The sequence below is a fragment of the Vanessa cardui genome, chromosome Z (genome assembly GCF_905220365.1).
Source record: "Vanessa cardui chromosome Z, ilVanCard2.1, whole genome shotgun sequence".
Lineage (NCBI taxonomy): Eukaryota > Metazoa > Arthropoda > Insecta > Lepidoptera > Nymphalidae > Vanessa > Vanessa cardui.
Genome location: NC_061154.1, coordinates 5,780,963 through 5,802,427, shown reverse-complemented (window position 1 = coordinate 5,802,427; position 21,465 = coordinate 5,780,963). Strand labels below are relative to the sequence as shown.

Here is a 21,465-nt window from a genome sequence, read left to right as displayed (position 1 = left end):
TACGAACAAGAAATGTCTGAACTGAAGTATTTAATCTTACCTTCTTTATTGAAATATATTTAAAATTGTATTATATTAAGAATTTCCATTCCTTATTAATGATAGTCATTTGCTGTTAAATGGCATATTATTCTGGGGCTTAATTAAAACAGTAGGCATAATATTGAAATCGGCTATTGATCGTTTTTACTAGTGACTAAGGTATTTTATATGAATAAGATTAAGCCATATAATTAGATGCCATATCCACTCATTTCCAAATTTAAATAAACTAACAAATTTGGTACCTGTCTTCCTTCACAGGTTCATTATTGTAGTCTTTTGAGAAATTTATTAAATGGCCCTCCCTCTTTCTCCTATGTTGACGACGGAGACTGCAAGTAATCCGAACAGCCAATGTGAGCTACAACCATAATATGCAACCTCAAGTCTCTTCACATTCATAATTCAATCATTGAGGCAATGGCAAAATATTTATACCAATATTTCCGAAGTATGTGATCTTTGACAAATAAACTATGTATTTTCTTTCATTTAATTTATTTTATCGTAGATAATAAAAAGGGAGTCAGAAAAGAAAAATCATATTCAGGATGCACGTTTATTTACTCATGTATCAGAAAAAAATCACAATTATAAAAGCGGTTACAAAGTCCTAACAGACTATTCTTTGCAATAAAGTAAAACATTAAAAGAGCGAGAATCTTAAAAATCTTTCGATTCCCAAAAAGTTGCCAAAACGTTTACAATTTTGTGCGTTATAAACTTGTAAAGACATTTAACATTATTAATGTCATCATAATAATTAAAATTATTTGTAATTTCAATATCCAATATTACTGAGGTTTGATGATTTCATTATTCTGCAGGACCTCGAACCAATACATTTTGCATTATTATATAAGAATTACAAATAAGATAATGTTCATTAACCCGAGTTACATATCTACTTGTATACTTATTTTGTAACATGACTACGTTTCAAAATATGATGAAAATTATACTTTTATAAAGTAGAGAAGATTAAAGGAATTTTGAATACCGTATAAAATTATATAAATCAATTCATTTCATATTAATCATCCATTGACATTGTCGTCCAAATATTAAACATAAAAATAAACAACAAAATTATATGTACAATTTAGCAATAAATAATTACAAAATAAAAGAATATCAGTAAATAATAAAATCTAATGTGTAGATGAAAATAAATTTGATTTTTCTTGATATTGTTTATAACATAGGCTAAACTGGAATGGAAATAAACAAATAAAAGAAATGTTATACACTAGCTTAAATCGACTACACTGATTTTCCTAAAGAATGCCTCCGGTTTCTAGCTATGTGGTGCTATGAAGAGTTGTGCTTTTAATTCTGCTGGACGCTTATTAAAAATGGCCGAGCAGTAGACATGGACTAGTACTATTACATATATAATTAATTGTTCTTGCAACTAAAGTTGTTTGTGATATTAAAATAATAATACAGATTGTGCATTGGGAGAATCAAGTAGCACACTATTTTATAAAACGGTAAAGACAAAACGAATCTGGCCATAAATTGATAAATATCAAAGTAACAAGTTTATAAAACGGGCCTGAAATGATCTATGTGATTTTAAGACATAGATTTCCCCTTAAATTAATGTAATTGCAGGATTAACCTAGGTAAAATTAGAACTATTATAATATTTCTATAAAATGCTTTGTTCAGTAATTGTCAAATATGCATAATACATAGATATCGAGCAGGATTTGACGGGATCATTACGAACGATCACCGATCATCCCTTACGTAATATTTGAATTGTATTTATATGACACATATTTAAAACAGCTACTACAGCGAGATTATTGGCACAGATATGAAAGTAATGTGCGAAGTTCGTAGTCGAAAGAGACTTGTAGATTATAGCATTTAGTACTATAATATTATATATTAAAAATTGTGATATAAATACACACAGACTGTCTTACAAGTATTTTAACACCACTCAACATCCGTTGTAAATACAGTCTTCAATAAACTACAGATAGGCAATCGGAATGCCAAACTACTTAAAGACAAGCTCACTGACAAACCTACTCGCTACCACATGAAAAAAAATAATAATAATATGTTGCATGTTTCAGTAAAGCATGTTTCGTGTAGCATCTCAGAATATCGACCTGTGAAATTTATTGTCAACGATAAAACAAACATGGAACTCAACACATTAAATGCAATACACTTTTGTCTATCCAATAATAACTAACTCTAAATATAATATTACCAGTAGTAATACAATTACATTTACATACTAACTAGCATTAGAAATTACTTTCTTCATAATAATCACAACAATATAATTAGATATTTGACTGATTAAATTCGATAAACAATATTGTGAAGTGAGGCACGATTAAACTATTCAGATTGAGATTTCAAATTTTTGGAGTAACGTATTAATACTATTTTATAATGATATTATCATAGGGCGCATTATCCTCGCCCGCGAAAGAGATATTAGGACTACCGATTAACATTTTTACATTTAAATAAAATGGGATGTCAAATACCCAATTGTTTACCTTATTAAAACATATTACAACAATTCTGGTTGTTTAAAGAAAACAGTAACGGAATCTTTAACTAATTAGATTTCACGTAAATAAAATATTTTAATGAGCGAATTTAGAATCACGTCAGTCTCGTGATTGTAAATTATTTTAATTTTTTTTTTATTTCACTATATTAGGTAATTTACATTGCGACAAAACATATTGAAATTATTAACAAAACATTAAAACTGCAGTTCGACACAATTCAATACATCTGAATAGCCCAAGCCCATAATGTAATCGCAGTAAATAAACTCCATATAAAGCTTTGCTTTTAAATATTTATCAACAATTAAAGAAATGATTTATTGCAAAAGACACATGATCCGATCCGAAATACATAAATATATCACATCGAGTAATATATTAAAACATAACACTAGAACAGTCAAATTGGTTAGCTGCATTAAATAAATTTAAAATTCACCGGAAACTTACAATAAACGATGGGACTGCTCATGTCAGACCATTGACCGCATCACTAGTACGCGAACTGGCATACGAGTACATGTACATGTACACGTGATGTCGATTTACATGTTATACGCGATATATATTGCATCGATTTGGTCGGAGAGGAAACCGTCCCGGAGATGCATACGCTGCTTCTCGCCGCGAGAGTTGATGGGGACGACTCCAGGGTCGACGACGACCACGACGCCCACGATGAGGTGGTGCTCTTCGAGGACTGTGTTCGTTACCAGGGGGACCAGGTTCAGGGCTTCGCTGTCGTTGCCGTCAAGTTCCACCACTACCACGAGTAAATTAGTCCACGTAAAGACGGCACTGAAATTACAATAAATGAATAATGAATATGAATATGAGACAACATCACATACATTACTCTGATCCAAATGTAAGTAGCTGAAGCACTTGTGTTATGGAAATCAGAAGTAACGACGGTACCACATACACCCAGACCCAAGACAACATAGAAGACTAATGGTCATCTACATCGACTCGGCCGGGAATCGAACCCGGGACCTCGGAGTGGCGTATCCATGAAAACCGGTATACACACCACTCGACCATGGAGGTCATCAAACAATAGAAATTGTTATTCACTTATTTGTAAGCAGTAACATGTTTAAATAAAGTTATCATGGATCACTTTAACAACATAAATTTTAAACCAATTTTTTATATGCTTCATAGACTTAAATTAATTTTATGATGCCTTTTTTTAACTCAGAATCATAAGTGACGATAAAAGTTACATTTACTTGATATAATAACGGATCATAAAAAAATCTGTCCGAGTTATCAAAGTACACTGATGTAGTTTTCAACAACAATAACAACAGCCTGTAAATTCCCACTGCTGGGCCAAAGGCCTCCTCTCCCTTAGAGGAGAAGGCCTGGAACACATTCCACCACGCTGTTCCAATGCGGGTTAGTGGAATACACATGTGGCAGAATTTCTTTGAAATCCGTCACAAGCATGTTTCCTCACGATGTTTTCCTTCACCGCTGAGCACGAGATGAATTATAAAGCCAAATTAAGCACATGAATCAGCGGTGCTTGCCTGGGTTTGAACCCGCAATCATTGATTAAGATGCACGCGCTCTAACCACTGGGCCATCTCGACTGTAGTGTAGAGATGTAGTTTTAATTAATATAAAACAAAATCCTATCACTGTACTCACCATTCAGCAATCTTCTTATGGCACCTCATAACCGAGTTCTCGATGTCAATGGGATGGTATCGCATTCCGCGCAGCATTATTGTTTCGTCGAGAGCGCCCACCACGAACACCGCGTCGTGAGTGTCATGGGAGTCTGCGGCAGCCAGGCCCGACATGCTCGCGCAGGCGGACGCCAGCGACTCCGTGTCGCTATCACGAGTCATTATCGAGGTGTCATCGCCCCCGACACTAGTCGTGCTAATCTCTGTTCTTCTTAAAAATCCTAAGTATCCCGTCCTCGCATAAACCTCTCCTGTGTTCCCAGTGACTAGTTGAGCACTGAAATGGTCGGCGTAATCGCTTTCGTCGCCGTAGATTGTAAAGTAACCGCTCGCGTTATGTGGCGACTGCACCCATATCTCACCCAAATGAGAATCTCCGCATTGCCCTTTAGTTTCCGGGTTGGCGGTGATCACTTTCACGCCCGGCAACAATTTGCCAGATTCCATCAGGCAGAGTGAGTGCGGACTACCGCGTTCCACCAGTGACACGCGGTCGTTACGCAAAGCCCTCAGGTCAACATATACGGTGGAAGGCTCCGGACTGGATGCTCCTTGTAGGCATATGGCAATGTTGACGCGACACCCGAATGACGTAGACACAGCTCGTGGACTCAAGCCAAGCGCCGAGAAAAGTTTCGAAAAGGAATTGGTTAAGTTGATCCTCGGCCGTTCTTCGGCGACGACGACGCATGTTCTAACACAAGCCAAATTAATTCCTTTGCTTTTGAGTTGATTGACGGAGCTACCTAATCCTTTCGTACATAATTCCATTACACCGTACGAACAGAATGTATCGCGGACTTTATACTGGGACACTGCACTTAACCAGAGTGCTGGATTTATTTCAACTTCAGAGGGGGGAATGAGGATGGAGTGATGTCCTGAATATATACTGCTGAGGCACCAGAGGGCAAACCCGAGACCGCAGTACGGGTCCAAGCACAGAGCTATATGCCGTGAGGGGTAAAGTTCGCATGCTATCTTCATAGAGCGGCAGAGGGAAGTAACGGCAGCGTGTGACAACTTGATACCAGCTAACATTCCAGTAGTTGAGACGCTGAAGTCTAAATACGCGAGCATTTCAGCAGTGGGGGCTCTGTACAAAATAGGTAGTTTCTTCTTAGGCATGTCGTCGGTGTCGAGAGTAATAGGCCAAGCTTTGCTATCGAGAACATTGCTAGCTTCTTTAGATCTGAGCAGCTTTATCACAGACTGATTGGAAAGGACTAGCGTCGCTTTACTGACGTCGACGATCATGCGAACCGTCGGCAACGTGGTGTGCAGGTTCTGAGGATGCGGTGGTCTAATTGTCACCGGAACTGCGCCAACGTACAAACAACCGTAGAATGCGCAAATGAGATCAAGTCCCGGCGGGAATATCAGAGCAACGTGGTCCCCTGTGTTGACGCGACCCTTTTCTAATAACAGATTACCGATTCTCTCTGCTTTCTTATGTAATTCGGCGCATGTGAGCACTTTTGAAACAGCACCTTTTGAATTGAGCAACGTAAATATCACATGGTCGGAAGTACTCTGAGCTCGCCATCTCAATATTTGTGATATGAATTGGTACTTTCGTGCCGCATCCGAGTCGTCAGTGTATCCCATATCTCGCCCTTGAGCTGATGCAAGGCGATTACCTTGGACCAAGTTACCGACTATGACAGAAGCTGGGCCAACATCTGTGTAAAAAATAGATAGTTAAAAATCATTTCTTTAAATTGATTTCAAATATAATGCACGGTAAGTAAATATACCTGAATGTATTTCCCTCGGTTTGGGTAGGTTTGTCACGCACGTGTGCGGGCACATGAGTACATTGGCTGGATGTAACGTGCCTTCGAGGAATCGCCTCTTGCATTCGCTGAGGTGAATACCTCCGAGCGGCGTCTTGGGCAGGTAATTAGGTTGCACCAGAGCCAGACAATATATTCCCACTTGATGGATCGAGTCGACAGCTTGCAACACGCGGGACATCCATTGGAATGACTGTGTATAAGATTAAAAAATGTTATCGTTATTTCAAATTATAACCGGCATTTATAGTCTTGAGTATGAATTATAAAAAGGAAAACCAAATTGACAAAATAGAAGCAATCAGCAAACTGAAATTACAATTTTAAAGCAACATTGTCGCAATATGTATATAGATGACAGGATCAAGTCTGTTCGAGCACACTATACCTCCTCCTCTCCGCAGTCGGGCCGTTGTTCCGCTACGATGCAGATCCTCTCGTCACGCAACACTCGCACCGAGAACACGGCTATGCGTCCCCTGTATATGAACTTCATGGGCTCCACGGCAAGTACCGTCGCTATAATATCGTCCATGTTGTGCTTCCTGCCAGTGACAGTCATCAGACCATCGCGAGATCCGCATACGAATACTAAGCCTGTTTTTAGGAGAAAATTTTATTTAAACATTTCTGTGCTGTATTATTTTTGATTACTTTAGTGTTAAATCACGATTTTTACCTCCAGGACCCAGAAATCCGAGTAGACCGCTGCGAACATAGTGTTCTTCTCCGATCGGCTCACCGTCAGCGTCAAGAGGCTGAACCCTGAACACCGTGTTAGTGAGACCTGGCAGGCCCCAGTATCCTGAACCAGTTGCGCCGGAGAGCACGCATATTTCACCGACTTCGTCCGTCTTGCAGAGATACGCTAGGCCTTCCATTTTTACAACTACGATGACACCTATTTAAAATAAATATGTTTTTAAGAACAATGAAACAGAACAGATTCGCGTATAGTACGACACAAATTAGATGTAGCATCGGAAAATGAAATGGAATGAAAATAAAACCGATTACTGTCGATTTACACAACCAATAGAAATAGCTCCCTATCGCGCCATTCGACGCTATTTGTCGTTATAGATTAACGCGTCAGAGAAAGCAAGTGCATGTAAATCGACGCGTCAAATTGACGAATATATTATGTGATATGATACTACAAGTTATTACATTTGTGCAAAGATCATATTCGCATGAGAAATAAATATTGATAATTTGGGATAGCGTACTCAATTCGGATATGATCGGTTTTACGAATTTTGCCGATGCGACATCTAAGTTGTGTCGTACTATAATCAATGTAATAGTTGTATCGCTTTCAGTTATCGACTTAATATTTACGTCTTGCGGAGGTGTTTATTTCCCACGTTTCCAACGACACACCCGACGCCAGCTTACATGAGGGCATGACTTGTCCGCAGTCCTGCAGCGTGAGCGACGTGAGCGAGTTCTCGGCGTCGACGCGGACGACGCCGTACGAGAGGCCGGACATGGAGAGCACGCCGCGGCCGGCGGACGAGCCCCCGCGGCCCGCGCGCCGCACGCACACCGTCAGCGACTCGCTGCTGCACGCGCACGGGCAGATCGCGTCGCCGCGGACCCCTGCGTACGTAAACGTGAGCGTTACATTGGGTAAGGCTGTGCCTAGTTTGTGCCAAATATATTCAACACATATTGTAAGATTGATTTAATAATCCTTGAAAATATAATTAGAAATATACCATTTATTTTAAATAAAGCCTTACAAAATCAAAATCAAAACCAAAATAAACTTTATTCAAGTAGGCTTTTATAAGCACTTTTGAATCGTGATTTTACAATTAAGTGAAGCTACCACCGGTTCGGAAAGTAGATTCTACCGAGAAGAACCGGCAAGAAACTCAGTAGTTACTCTTTTTTAACATTTAAAAAATACAACGTCATGTTAATTAAATACAATTATTTCAATTAATGTATCCTGCTTGGAAGTCAACAGGTACATAAATTAATGTTAAGTCTAAAATAATCTAATTTTTTTTTATGTTATAGGTTGGCGGACGAGCATATGGGCCACCTGATGGTAAGTGGTCACCATCACCCATAGACAATGACGCTGTAAGAAATATTAACTATTCCTTACATCGTCAATGCGCCACCAACCTCGGGAACTAAGATGTTATGTCCCTTGTGCCTGTAGTTACAAGTTAATATGAATTCATTGAATGAATAGAAAATTTATTGTCGACCAAAATCTTAAATCGCCGCGGACCCCTGCGCGTGAACGGGAACGTTACATTGGGTAAGGCCGTGCCTAGTTTGTGCTAAACATATTACTTGATTTACTACACATATTGTAAGATTGATTTAATAATCCTTGAAATATAATATATAAATATACGATTTATTGGAAATAGCCTTACTTAAATTAACCTTAGGTCAAAATAACAACAACAGCCCGTAAATTCCAACTGCTTGGCTAAAGGCCTCCTCTCCCTTTGAGGAGAAGATTTGAAACATATTCCACCACGCTGTTCCAATACACATGTGGCAGAATTTCTATGAAATTTGTCACATGCGGGTTTCCTCACGATGTTTTCCTTCACCGCTGAGCACGAGATGAATTACAAAGACAAATTAAGCACATGAATCAGCGGTGCTTGCCTGGCTTTGAACCCGCAATCATCGGTTAAGATGCACGCGTTCTAACCACTGGGCCATCTCGACTCATAGGAAGAAATAATTTACATGAATTCACTGTATGAAACAAAATTTTACTTTAGACCGAAATCTTAAATTATTTTTATAGTCAATAACCGTCGTATCATACAGACGATACCTGATACTCGTAAGCTTACCTTTACTCTGGAATACGGAGAGGAATTGATCGCACGAGGACAAAGACCAAGGATTCGCCCCGTCAGCCACCAACAGCATCCTCAAAGAGCTAAGCAGGATCTCCTTGTGGTCGCGCGTCGCCAGGAGGCCCCAGTGCAGGTCACGTGACTTGACGATAGCCACCGATGCCCTGGTGGGTGTCACGTTTCTTTAATTCATGACTCCGACTACTTACTCGAAATGAATCACTCTAAGAGACATTAGTCACGTCGCTATTCAGACGTATTGAGTCACTTCTTTGGTTTCATCATCTCGTAATAGTAAATTGGTATTAAATGGCCACTCTAATTTAAATTAAATACCATGAAAAAAATGTAATGTTTGTGTTATGGAATATCATATGAAGGTTTTATTACGTATACAGAGTGCAGTTTTGTTATAGTAACTATTTTAAGATATATCGATTACTAATATATACCGCACCTGTATTTCGTGATCATGTGCATCCACGACGCGGGGCTGACTTTCATCAGGGCGTATGGTATGAATATGACGTGCATTCCGTTCAGGACACTCGCCAACACTGCGTGCCACAGCCCCGTCTCCCTCTTGAAGTCCAGAACGCAGACCATATGCTCTCCCTCCGTGTAGTTGCAAGCCACGGAGAGCATTCGGCAGTGAGCCAACATTGACGCTCTGCAAACGATAACATATTATTAATCTATGTTTACGTATTAATAACCTTATGTGAGAGTCGAGATGGCCCAGTGGTTAGAACGCGTGCATCTTAACCGATGATTACGGGTTCAAACCCAGGCAAGCAACGCTGATTCATGTCATTTGCCTTTATAATTCATCTCGTGCTCAGCGGTGAAGGAAAACATCGTGAGGAAACCTGCATGTGACTAATTTCATAGAAATTCTGCCACACGTGTATTCCACCAACCCGCATTGGAACAGCGTGGTGGAATATGTTCCAAAAACTTTCTCCTCAAAGGGAGAGGAGGCCTTTAGCCCAGCAGTGGGAATTTACAGGCTGTTGTTGTTGTATACCTTATGTTACGTATTAAGGTTAGTTTTCATCAATAAATCGTAATATATTTATTAAAAATAATAGTTTCACAGAGATCCCTATTCTATTATTCCGGTTGTAAAGATAGATGTCGCTGTAATGAGTGAAAATTTTTAACCAATGACAGCGACATCTACTCCTGAATACTAATATCAATACACACTGAAGTCCGCCCATGTAACTTATGGAAATTTTGTTTAGTACTTTCCGCTAGATGTCAGAAACGCATACTTCCGCCAGATGGCAACAGAATGAGACTGAATGAGAATGAATTGAAAACTTTAGATAACAAAGTTAGTCAAATGCGCCGCGGACTCGACGAAGTTGACTTTTTATCGAGTTCATTGTTCTTCGGAACTCTGAATGAACTGAAACTTTCTAATGTTGAAAAATTCCTATTCAATTAAAACATGAGTTTACTCGCGAATATTACTTTTACCTGTACAGCACAATACAAATACATAGATAACTATACTATTGCAGTAAATTTAAGGCCCTAATCATTCCTGTTTTCTTATCGCTTGCAATCTGATTCACTAAATAGCATCAATAATATGATTTTATAGTCTATTCACCTCTTTCCTTTTATTTTAACAGTGAGTAGAACTGTATAACTAAGTACTGAAAAATTGCTATAGTTCGGCAATTAATTGCATGTCAGTAACAATAATGTACCGATTATAATAATAAATTAATCACATAATTGAAATTTGTAGCATACAAAGCAAACGCATTGTTATTACTTTCAGCAACCAAAGTTTATATTTTAATCATTGAAACGTTATGAAATACAAAATCACACTTTTACAGTAAAAGAGAAAAAAAATTAGTGAAAAAATATTTAAAAATACTACGAGGATTAACGGCATTCCAATACGAACTGTAAACGAATAATTTCATTCAACTGGTATTATTCAATCGGGTTTACGTGGAAAACGTGAAAATCATCGGACAAAGGTTTCAGCGCAGCCATTGATAGACGTAAAAATAAATTAAAGCACAATCCGAATGCGCAAATTTTATTTACATAATAATCCCAGGAATATTGTTGTTAGAAAAGAATGGAAATTAAGTCAGAATGAAAATGAAATGAATGAAAGTTTTTTGAATTTTCTAGTTTGATATAAATCATATAGAACGTTGTTTTACAAATTTCAGTTCGGGAATATTAAGTGTTATTACAATATCTCAAATAAGAATTGTAAAAAAAATTAAACACTGTTTTATCTATATTTGATATTATAAATGCGAAAGTAACTCTTTCGTTCACTCTTAACGCTTAAACCGCTGAAGCTATTAGGATGAAATTTGGTGGGGTGATAGTTCAATTCACGGAGAAGAACGTAGACTACTTTTCATTCGACCTTAAATGGTGTAAAATTAGGGGTTACAGTTGGTGTGCTATAGATATAATTTTGTAAATATGAATTGTTTAAATAAAATATTTATATATTTAATTAATGAAATTTAGAAGAAAAATACTGTGGAGTATGTAATACTGAGTTTTTTAAGCAAATACTGCAACCAACCCAAACAAATTAATTGAATTAATTTCACACTAAAAATCATCTCGTACATAAGACATTAGAAAACCTATAGACCTATAGCGTGAATTCTTTAAAATTTACATAAAGATATACAGAGAAATCATTAAAATTGTGAAGGTAAAGTTTTAAAGACAGGAGCAAAGACTGACTAAGTTGCACAGAGCAATTTTTTACTACATGAAAATTAAAAAAAAAAGAAATCAGCCTCGCTTGCATCTACTTGAGAAATTCTATAATATGCAAAACTTGGTCTCGCACTAGGTGAACGTTCTTAATACCTTCAGTTACTGAATCTCTGCTGACGTCTCTTACTCTTTAAATATTAAATACTTGCTATTTTTCATTTGAAAATTTCTTCACATTGCTGTGTACACTAATTCTCGTAATAAAGAAAGTCATACCTTAATTATTTTTATCAAAAAAATCTCAGTAACTTAATTTTATGTAGATTACTACATAACACGATGGAAAGTTTAAAAATAATGTAAATTTTTTCATGTCATAATATCTCGAGATTGTTTTTATATAATTATATTTATTTTGCGGGTATTATATCTTATTTACGTCTACAGAGATATATTAGAGGTGCTTTCGTACAATTCGTTTGTACCGACTTAATTTTTAAGAAATATATTCTCACAATTTTATTCACGCTGTGACCGTGAAGGCTAAAATTTCAATTATGTTATTTTAAAGCTGATTTAATTAAGTAGGTACATTGTGTCTAGATTGAGTATATTGATATATTTTTTCAATAAACCATAGACAAAATGATAAACATGGACCAATTTGGAATTCGAATACAATTTAATAAAATAAATATCATTGTTGGCCACGCAGTTATTTTTGTTTGCACGTTAAATAATTTTAATTCTAGTATGTCCAATAAAACATTATGTATATACATATATGTATAAATTTAATATAGTTAGACACATGGATCGATAGTATAATACATCTTTTCACCAAGTTGGACATTAAAATGTTAAGGACATTATAATTAAAGGTTGTTTAAAGATATTTTTGATATAAAGGTTATATTATTTTTACACGAAATAATATTCTAAGCTACATCTATTTATAAACTTGTAGATTTTAGCGCGATATTTCACGTTCGTATTTTTAATACTCAGCATAATTATGTTTAATCTATTTTAGAATAAATATTTATAATGAAAGTATAATAATTATTAAGAAAATGTTAACACTTAATTGATTGTCTCTTGGCACGCAACATCATAACATATCATAGCAAATAGTTTCTTTGAATTCGTTTAGTAGCTTGATATATTATTTTAATGAAATACCTTAAATATTTTAGTCTCTCATCGGATATGTTTAAATGTGATTCTCAACGAGTATGCTATCCGTTTCAACGACGCTTTGTCGCACGAGATAAAAGAGATGAAAATTGTATAAGACCCATTTTGCTCAGGTTAACTTTGACGGAAGAATATATGACATATTTTTAAGTAAGTCACGGGAAAATTCATTAAGTGAGCACATTTATTTTATAAGAATATATTATTATAACAAACGATTTGTATTTTTTACAAATTATATGCTCGGCTCAAACTTTACTATTATATGTACTTAGTAAAGCTTTAGGTACATTGTTAATTTGTAACAGAGGCGAGTTAAATCTTTTTTTATATTTGAATTTATTTATATATGAGTATCAAACTTGTTAAAAAAAAACGATATATCGAGATATTGTATTAACTTTTATTGTTCTGTTCAATTTGAACACGTCTTCAGTTCACGTTCTTCTTTCAGCCAATTTTAAATTGTATATATCATACTGATAAAATATATAAAATTTAAAATTCCATGACAGATATTGTACTGTAGCAATTAAATAACAAATTTATTATATTATAACAAAGAGGTATGATTTGAAATAAATACAACAGCGACTAACATAAATAAGTCTACGTGTCGGATAAACAAAATTCTTCAATATGGCCGGTCGCCGCTAATTGAATTATTTTCGTTACTACGTCTGTGTAATATCAGGACTTATGCCGGTAACCTTGCAGCAACTGCTACTTTATGCAAAACCGTGTTATTACACTAAAAATGTTCTGCGCTTTATTTGGGTCACGCCGCTCATTTTATTTCAAGACTACAAGTATCTGCTATCTTCTCGGCGACAATATTTTTTTAGCAAACAACATCTACACATTCGATAAAGTATTACGACAATTTATTATATTTCAATATACGAAATATAAAACATACGTTCGCCATTTGCATTTTACATTTATCAAACTGAAAAATATTAACTTTAAGAATTTGGCAATAAGCTGCGTCTAGTTATACTTCGGCGTAAGCAAAATAGTTTTTATTTGCGTGCATTTAATTTTAATAATGTACTTATTAGTAATAATATTATTACTATTTAAATAAAACTCTTTGCTGTATGTAACGTATTTTTAAAACGATAAATACCAAATTATTATTATTAAAGTTATTAATTTCGGGATGTTTTGTATTTTGTTTTTTATTTTTTCACTACACTCGTGAACAAGACAAACAATATCGAAATATCGAGCTCCACCGAAAAAAAATAAAAAAGACATGGTAAATATCCCGAAATTAATAACTTTAATAATAAAAATAACCATGTTAATTTAAAATCTTATATACCTAATTTTTGCCATTATAAACAATCACAATTTAAATTTGTAATAAAATAAACATTGTAAAATACGATAAGGTGTGGATTTGTCTACTTCGATCGACTTAACACTTAATTGGCGGTTTAGCGAGAATATTAATTATGTAGTTTCCATGTCATTGCCTGTGTGTACACTATAAAAAATTTAGTCTATTTTATTTTATAACGCGTCAAAAGAAGTATATCTATACGGAACCTTGTAGCATTAGTGCTTTGTATACTAAACATCAATGATGCTATGTGTAATTGTAATCCAATCCACAAACGATCGGGAAATTCGTAGAGACCATCGAGCGCTAATAACAAAGAACTCTCGAACGTCATATCTGCTGGTCGAATGCAGTTATTCGTAAAAAAACATTCACTTATTTCAGACAGCGAAGTGTACGTGTAGTGTATTTTACTATTGTAATTCATTTGATGAGCCTATAATAACAAATGCCTACTACCATAATAATAGAGGGGCAACAGACCACCTGATGGTACATGGTCACCACCGACAGGCATGGCTACTGTAAGAAATGTCAACCCTTATCCCTATAATGTGTTCCCAGCAAACAAAAAGATCGATCGAATAATTCATAGCGTGTTCGGTATTTTAAACAATTTTGTAGCTCCAGCGCTGCTATAAAAGTTTGCAGGGATTCTCAAATTAACACACTATAGATACATCAAGTATACATTCATTTTGCATTAATGGTATAACTAGCGACCTGCCAGGCTTCGCACGAGTACATGATACGTAAGTTATTCTCATAATATATAACCTATATTACTGTAAAATTTCATCCAAATATTTTTGTACTTTTTCAGTGAAAGAGTAACAAACATACATACATCCATCCTCACAAACGTTCGAATTTATAATGTAAGTAGGATTGCGCGCTACTTCGGAACAGATCTGCAGAACAATCGAGACTGCGGAAGATTTCAGAATATTTTCGGTTCATACTTTTTTAATTGGTCTTAATATAACGTTTGATGTTTCACTGTTCGAGTGTTCGTTGAAATTCTTTCACAATAATCTCCTGAGCCGAGGAGATGGCTTTTCTTTAATAGACTGATAGTAACGGGAAGCTCCTGCTAAGGTTCGTTAATTGAGTATAGTAAGACACAACTTAGATGTAGCATCGGCAAATTCAATAAAACCTATTACTGCCGATTTATGCAACCAATAAAAATAGCTCCCTATGGCGCCATTCGACGCTATAGATTCTCGTGTCAGTTTAACCTGAGAAAACAAGTGAATGTAAATCGACGTGTCAAATTTTCGAATATATTCGGTCATATGATATTACGTTTGTGTAAAGATCATATTCACATAAGAAATAAATATTGATAATTTGGGATAGCGTACTTAATTCGGATATGATCGCTACGAAATTTGCCGTAGCTACATCGAAGTTGTGTCGTACTGTTGTCGTTGCTTGAGTTTTTGAGATTTGGTTCCCGAAGAACAAAACTCCTCATTCCATGAATCCCTGTTCTCGATAGAAGGACTTGAATGTGAATGTTAGTGCTTACCTCGTGACAATAACGCCCATAGCGGAACCATCAGCGGCCGAAGTGTGCTCTATATGCGCCGGACTATCCTCAGCGGGACGTGGCGGGGGGATCCAATCCCGAGGTGGCCTGGGAAGCTTCTCCGTAGACACCCACTGCAGTGATGGCCAGCCTCGGAATGAGACGACATCGCCTGATGACGTCTTCGGGAGACCTGCGCAAGTTACCCTTCTAAATGGCAGATGAGCTTTGCTACCGTGATATGTAAACATTTATTTGGTTGTTTTTCTTCGGTATCAAGGGATAACAAAACGATTGACGTGAAACTTTCATATTATTGAAGGTATAATTTTCAGGATCGCCATAGTTGGTTCATACAATGTTCTTTGAGATACGTCTTATTACAAACTTGGAGTCAATCTTGAAGTGAAAAAAATAAGGTAATAAAATAGTAATGAGTTTTTATATCTCTAATAAACTTATTTTTATAAAATATCTACTCTTTTAAAATGATCTGCTGCAAAAGTATCTGGAGGTCGCCGTACATATAATTCGGTCAAGCTCTCATTCTCCAAATGTCTTTAGTTTAATGCGCCACTTTTTTTATTCAGTGCGTTTCAAAAACAATGTACGTTGGATATTAATTAATATCCCGCGCGGGGAGTAGTGACGTTTAATGCGAGCGAAACCGCGCCGAGTAGCTATTATTAGATATTTGAAAAAACCGCAATGTAACAAATGACGTACGACTGAAGTAAGAAGTACTTTGTACATGAGGTTAGACCGCTTAGCTCGATATTTAAATTAAATTATTAAAAAACTAAAAGGGAAAGTCTAAGGGCAGGGCGCAAAGGTATACAAAATCAGAGTTATGAGAGAGAGAAGTGGTATGCTTGTAAGTGCGTTTATTTTCGGATTCAGTGTTAGTTAACGACTAACGTATTTTGATTTCGAAGTTTTAATTGCTTTTGTGTGTCACATCATTTTCAATTTTTAATACTTTTTCGGATTTAAAAAAAACTTAGCGCTCTCGCGTCTCGTTACGTTGCCTGTGCAGATTTCAAATAAAATTAACACTCGCCCTTTGCGCGCTATAAGCTGAAAGGGTGGACAGCGACATATATGCGCGTACAGTATGGCACGCGGTATACGAGTGTGTATAATCCGTTTATTGACACGCGGATAAAGGTGTGAATATCGAGTCTAAAGCTTTTCCAGCGACTAAAATTTGAACAGAGGTATTTCCACGTCGCTTTTTCAATTGTGAAGTTATTTCATCTGTGCAAAATATTTATGAAATCTCAAACATTTGACTATTAAAAGCAGCACATACCAAACAATATGCTTTTATAAAATTTTGCTTTCATTCTATAATTTAATTGTATTGTATATTTTTTAAGAGAGTCGAGATGGTCCAGTGGTTGAAACGCGTGCATCTAAACCGATATTTGCGGGTTTAAACCCAGGAAAGCACCACTGAATATTCATGTGCTTCATTTGTGTTTACAATCCATCTCGTGCTAATGAAGGAAAATATCTTGTGGAAACCTGCATGTATCTTATTTCTTTGAAATTCTGCAACTGGCATTGGAACAGTCTGGTGGAATATGTTGTATATTTTAGCAAATTATCAATGTTAAGTTTTGGATAGTGTCTGTGTGTGTCTGTGATGAATAGATATAAAACGAACCTTTCAAGCAGGCGTCGGATGTGAGGGCATACTGGATGCCGCAGGAGCCCAGTAGGAAGCCCACTTGCTGCAGACCAGCGTCGCGTCTGGTCAGCGGCACCTCGATGGGCACGGGCACGATGCCCGCTTGCAGACACCCGTAGAACGCGCACATGAAGTTTATGGGATCGTTGTTGGGGTAAACGAGCGCCACCCTGTCGCCCGGCTTAATTGAATTGTCACCAGTGAGCGGGCCGCCGCTACTGCTCTTCGACGTAAAAGTTTTGTTCAGTACCGCGTGAGCTATTTTCAATGATCGGCTCAACAGTTTTCCTGTTAAAAACATATTACTTTTATTGTTACGACGTCTCCATTGCTGCAAGTTTTTCTGTTCGGGCACAAAACATTTTGTTTTTATTTATATTTATATTGCAAATCTACAAAAAAATTGTTACGTAATAGATTTATGTCATATGGTATTTAAACATGTTTAAGCAAATATTCAAACAGTCCACCAAGCCACCCTAATAAGTAAAAATAAAATTATATCAAGCAGTAACAATCACGTAGTGGTGTAAATCGAGCAAACATTGTAAGCGATCAAGCTGCTTAATGAGACACAAAATCTATGCTCGCTTCAAGCGCTCTTTAGTCTCAAATGTCCCGTGAATGCGGCGCTGGCTGGTATTTTTCTAGTTTAAGAGACATCGTCTGAGACGAAAGAAAAGTTCTGATGTTGACTTTTAACTCGCATAAAATTTGTGTTACTGGATAAAATCTGTTCAACCTTGCTCGGCAATATGATGTAAGCTAGAGTATTCAATAAAAAGTTTTTTCTCCCAATCTTGTACTTACCATAAGTGAGGGAATTGCTAAGTTTTCCATTAGGGTCGAGTACGGTGGCAACGTTTGCTTTAAATGAGGCCGTGCCGTATCTCTGCAGTGCGGCCTCTAAGTTCCTCGGCAGGCCAGCCGGTACTACGAGCTGTTCGCCAACGGCGGGAGTCATGGTCCCACCTTCCGGTTTCGGTGCGTTTGGATCTTTGGGATTAGCAGCAATCTCCAATTCAATGTCGTCATCTTCGTAAAACTCCGGCAGTGGTCGACGTTTGGGTCGCTTTAGAGTATTAAGTAATTGCTGTATTTTGGCTGATACCTACAAAAATCGCAACTCGCTAATAATTCAAATATGTAATTTTGAACAGTTTCATTTTAATCCAAATAAAGTATCGCAAAGTAAAAATAAAAAAATAATTTCATTTCAGTATAAAAGTTTTATATATAAGAATTATTAATGTTTTATTTAATGTAAATAAATAGTACATGTAAATTATTTGAAGTTGCGAGTTTACGTGTAATAGTTGTTTATATACATTTCGCTACATGTTTTTAGTGATACAAGTGCAATAACAGTAGGGTTCTATTTCAAGCATCTTTTATTCTGATGATCGTGTGACCTTTTCGTATGGAGTATTAAACTATGACTTTATTTCTTTGTACACTTTTATTTACCGTAATAAAAATCTATTTTAGAATCTGACATTAGAATTTATATTTTTCAATGAGAGACCTGACAATATCTTAAAACAACGTATAAGCTATTATCATAAAAAGAAACAGACAAACAAACAACGTTTTAATGAGTTATATAATTACAAATATATATTATCATTACTCTTTGTGACATCAACAGGCAATGACTCGAAAATATTTCTTAGAAGTTAATTTTATGTATTTAAATCTTTTTGATGTATTCATTATGTATGTGTGTACATATATACAGAAAATATTGTTCAGGTATAGTACGACACAAATTAGATGTAGCATCGGAAAATGCAATGGAATAAAAATAAAACCGATTACTGCCGATTTACTCAACCAATAGAAATAGCGCCCTATCGCGCCATTCGACGCTATTCGTCGCTATAGATTCTCGCGTCAGAGAAAGCGAGTGCATGTAAATCGACGCGTCAAATTGACGAATATATTAGGTCATATGATATTACAAGTTATTACGTTTGTGCAAAGATCATTTTCGCATGAGAAATAAATATTTATAACTTGGGATAGCGTACTCAATTCGGATGTGATCGGTTTTACGAATTTTGCCGATGCGACATCTAAGTTGTGTCGTACTATAGTTTCTTATATAATTAAACATAAATAAAGCGAAAAAGTAATAATATACAATCTACTACACTTGTAGGTTGCTAATGGTGGTTAGACGAATGTATCCTACCTTCCACCTGCCCGTGCCGGTGCCGGTGTCCTCTGGCTGCGCGTAGCACTGCACTCGGTCCGCTATGAGAGCGCCGCCGCGACGAGCGCCAGATGTCGTGTGGGTTACGTCCGGTTGGATGTCTGGCGACCGAGACTATTTACTTATTTTTGTTCAACGACAACGATAATATACCTATTAGTCTTCATTGATAATGTTCATGTTAAGGAAACACATACATATATGTAAGTTATTGACATATTTTTTCAAATAATTGCAAAGGTGACTCTGGTCTGTCTTAATGCTGCTTGATGTAATTTGATACGAAAGCAAACTTAAACAATGCATATGCTTTTTATGTTTAACATTAACGACCAAACCCTAAAACGGGAGGTAAGCCGCGAGTGATTATTGACCAATAATTGTACTATACTTGTCTCATATGAATCATTAACTTCGCCCAACTTACAAGCTGGTAAATGTGTAATATCAGAGAGATCGATCTCAGTTTTCTCTCGCGGCGCGTGCTTTTTATCCCGCTGATGATGCAGTTGTGGAAGAGGGGGTGGATGTCCACGGGGATGAGGCGCGGCAGCACGACGAGCTGGAGGCGAGCCTAACTCGGGAGGTGGTGGCAGTTCCGAGTCGCCAGCGCACGAATCCTCATCAGAGCTTGATGCTATTGACAAGACAATCATTTTCATCACAACGCTATTTGAGATTTTTAATTGCAAGTTAATTAAATTATTATCAACATCTTAATAAAATAGGTAATTATCAGCAAGTTTTTACGAAAGTAAATGAATAATTTTATTATGACATTGAAAACAATTCAACGTCTTAAGAAAGCTGAAAGAGATTTTTTCTCTGAACCGGTGTGTCGGAGCGGGTTATGTTAAACAGTAGTTTCGTCACACTCACAAAGATCATGTCTTTCTCGGTCAGGACTCTTGGCCATCATAGACGTGCGCTTCGAGGGCATCGGGAGAGACGGCTTGGGCCGGTTCTGCATCTCCGCCAGCGCCTGCTGTACTGCCTCCTGTCTAACTTCTGCAAAGCCACATTGTCATGTATAACAACATTCACTAGAAAATATTTTAGGTTTAATGTAACGTTAAAATAAAAATATTAAAAAATTTATGAAGCTCAAACATATACTAACATAATATCAAATAAAATCAGAGTCATTATGGAAAAATAGGCTACTTGAACCAAGCCATATCAACAAAAGAATATGCATTATATATGTCAAAATACTAGATAGATATCAAACTGCTACATTATAATATAAAATAGGCTTATTAAAAATGAAAACAAGCTTAATATATGTATTTTTTAATTTACTTAAATATATATCGTCAAGGCAGTGTTATAATACAGAAAACATAATATTGTAGATGTTCTTATAATTAATAAGTAAGTAATGAAGCATAATAAGATATGAATAAAAATAGGTGACATTAAAACATTCCGTATTATATTATATGAAACTTAGAATTACAGCAGTTTTAATCATGAAGCGAAAAGTACGTACATAAAATAAAATAGGTCACGTAGCGTACATGGTACTTTGATGATTTTAATTGCCATTCATAGAATGCTTTTAAAAGAATTACAAGTCAATTGCTCTATATAAATTTGAAACTATTTCGAGGAAAATATTAAAAACGAAATAGTTAAACTGAATATATATACATACATACATTTATCATACTACAACAAAAACCGCTTAGCACAAAGCAATCAAGCTGATTATGTATCATGTAAAATACTCTATGATCTGATGATGTTAATTCGCATATCAATATCAATTACTTGAATATAACGCATACAATAATTTATACATCGACTTATATAATCTAGCTAGGATAATAA

General features: G+C 36.1%; 1 protein-coding gene across 4 annotated transcripts in view; it reads right to left on the bottom strand.

Moving 5' to 3' along the window:
• Positions 1-587: 587 nt before the first annotated feature.
• The window catches only part of LOC124543124 (disco-interacting protein 2), a 63,863-nt gene continuing 42,985 nt past the window's right edge, over positions 588-21,465 (bottom strand). For 2 of the 4 annotated variants that reach the window (XM_047121188.1, XM_047121189.1), the window contains exons 4-17: positions 20,512-20,640; positions 20,060-20,269; positions 19,612-19,733; positions 18,228-18,528; positions 17,394-17,705; positions 15,725-15,917; positions 9,385-9,597; positions 8,922-9,091; positions 7,486-7,689; positions 6,767-6,988; positions 6,476-6,684; positions 6,049-6,280; positions 4,251-5,973; positions 588-3,389 (exon numbers count right to left, since the gene is read on the bottom strand). In XM_047121188.1, the coding sequence (XP_046977144.1) occupies positions 3,137-3,389; positions 4,251-5,973; positions 6,049-6,280; positions 6,476-6,684; positions 6,767-6,988; positions 7,486-7,689; positions 8,922-9,091; positions 9,385-9,597; positions 15,725-15,917; positions 17,394-17,705; positions 18,228-18,528; positions 19,612-19,733; positions 20,060-20,269; positions 20,512-20,640 (4,493 nt within the window). In that variant the 3' untranslated portion in view covers positions 588-3,136. Of the gene's footprint in view, positions 3,390-4,250; positions 5,974-6,048; positions 6,281-6,475; positions 6,685-6,766; positions 6,989-7,428; positions 7,690-8,921; positions 9,092-9,384; positions 9,598-15,724; positions 15,918-17,393; positions 17,706-18,227; positions 18,529-19,611; positions 19,734-20,059; positions 20,270-20,511; positions 20,641-21,465 lie in introns of all 4 variants that reach the window. The other 2 variants (XM_047121185.1, XM_047121187.1) reach the window with 2 other exon arrangements.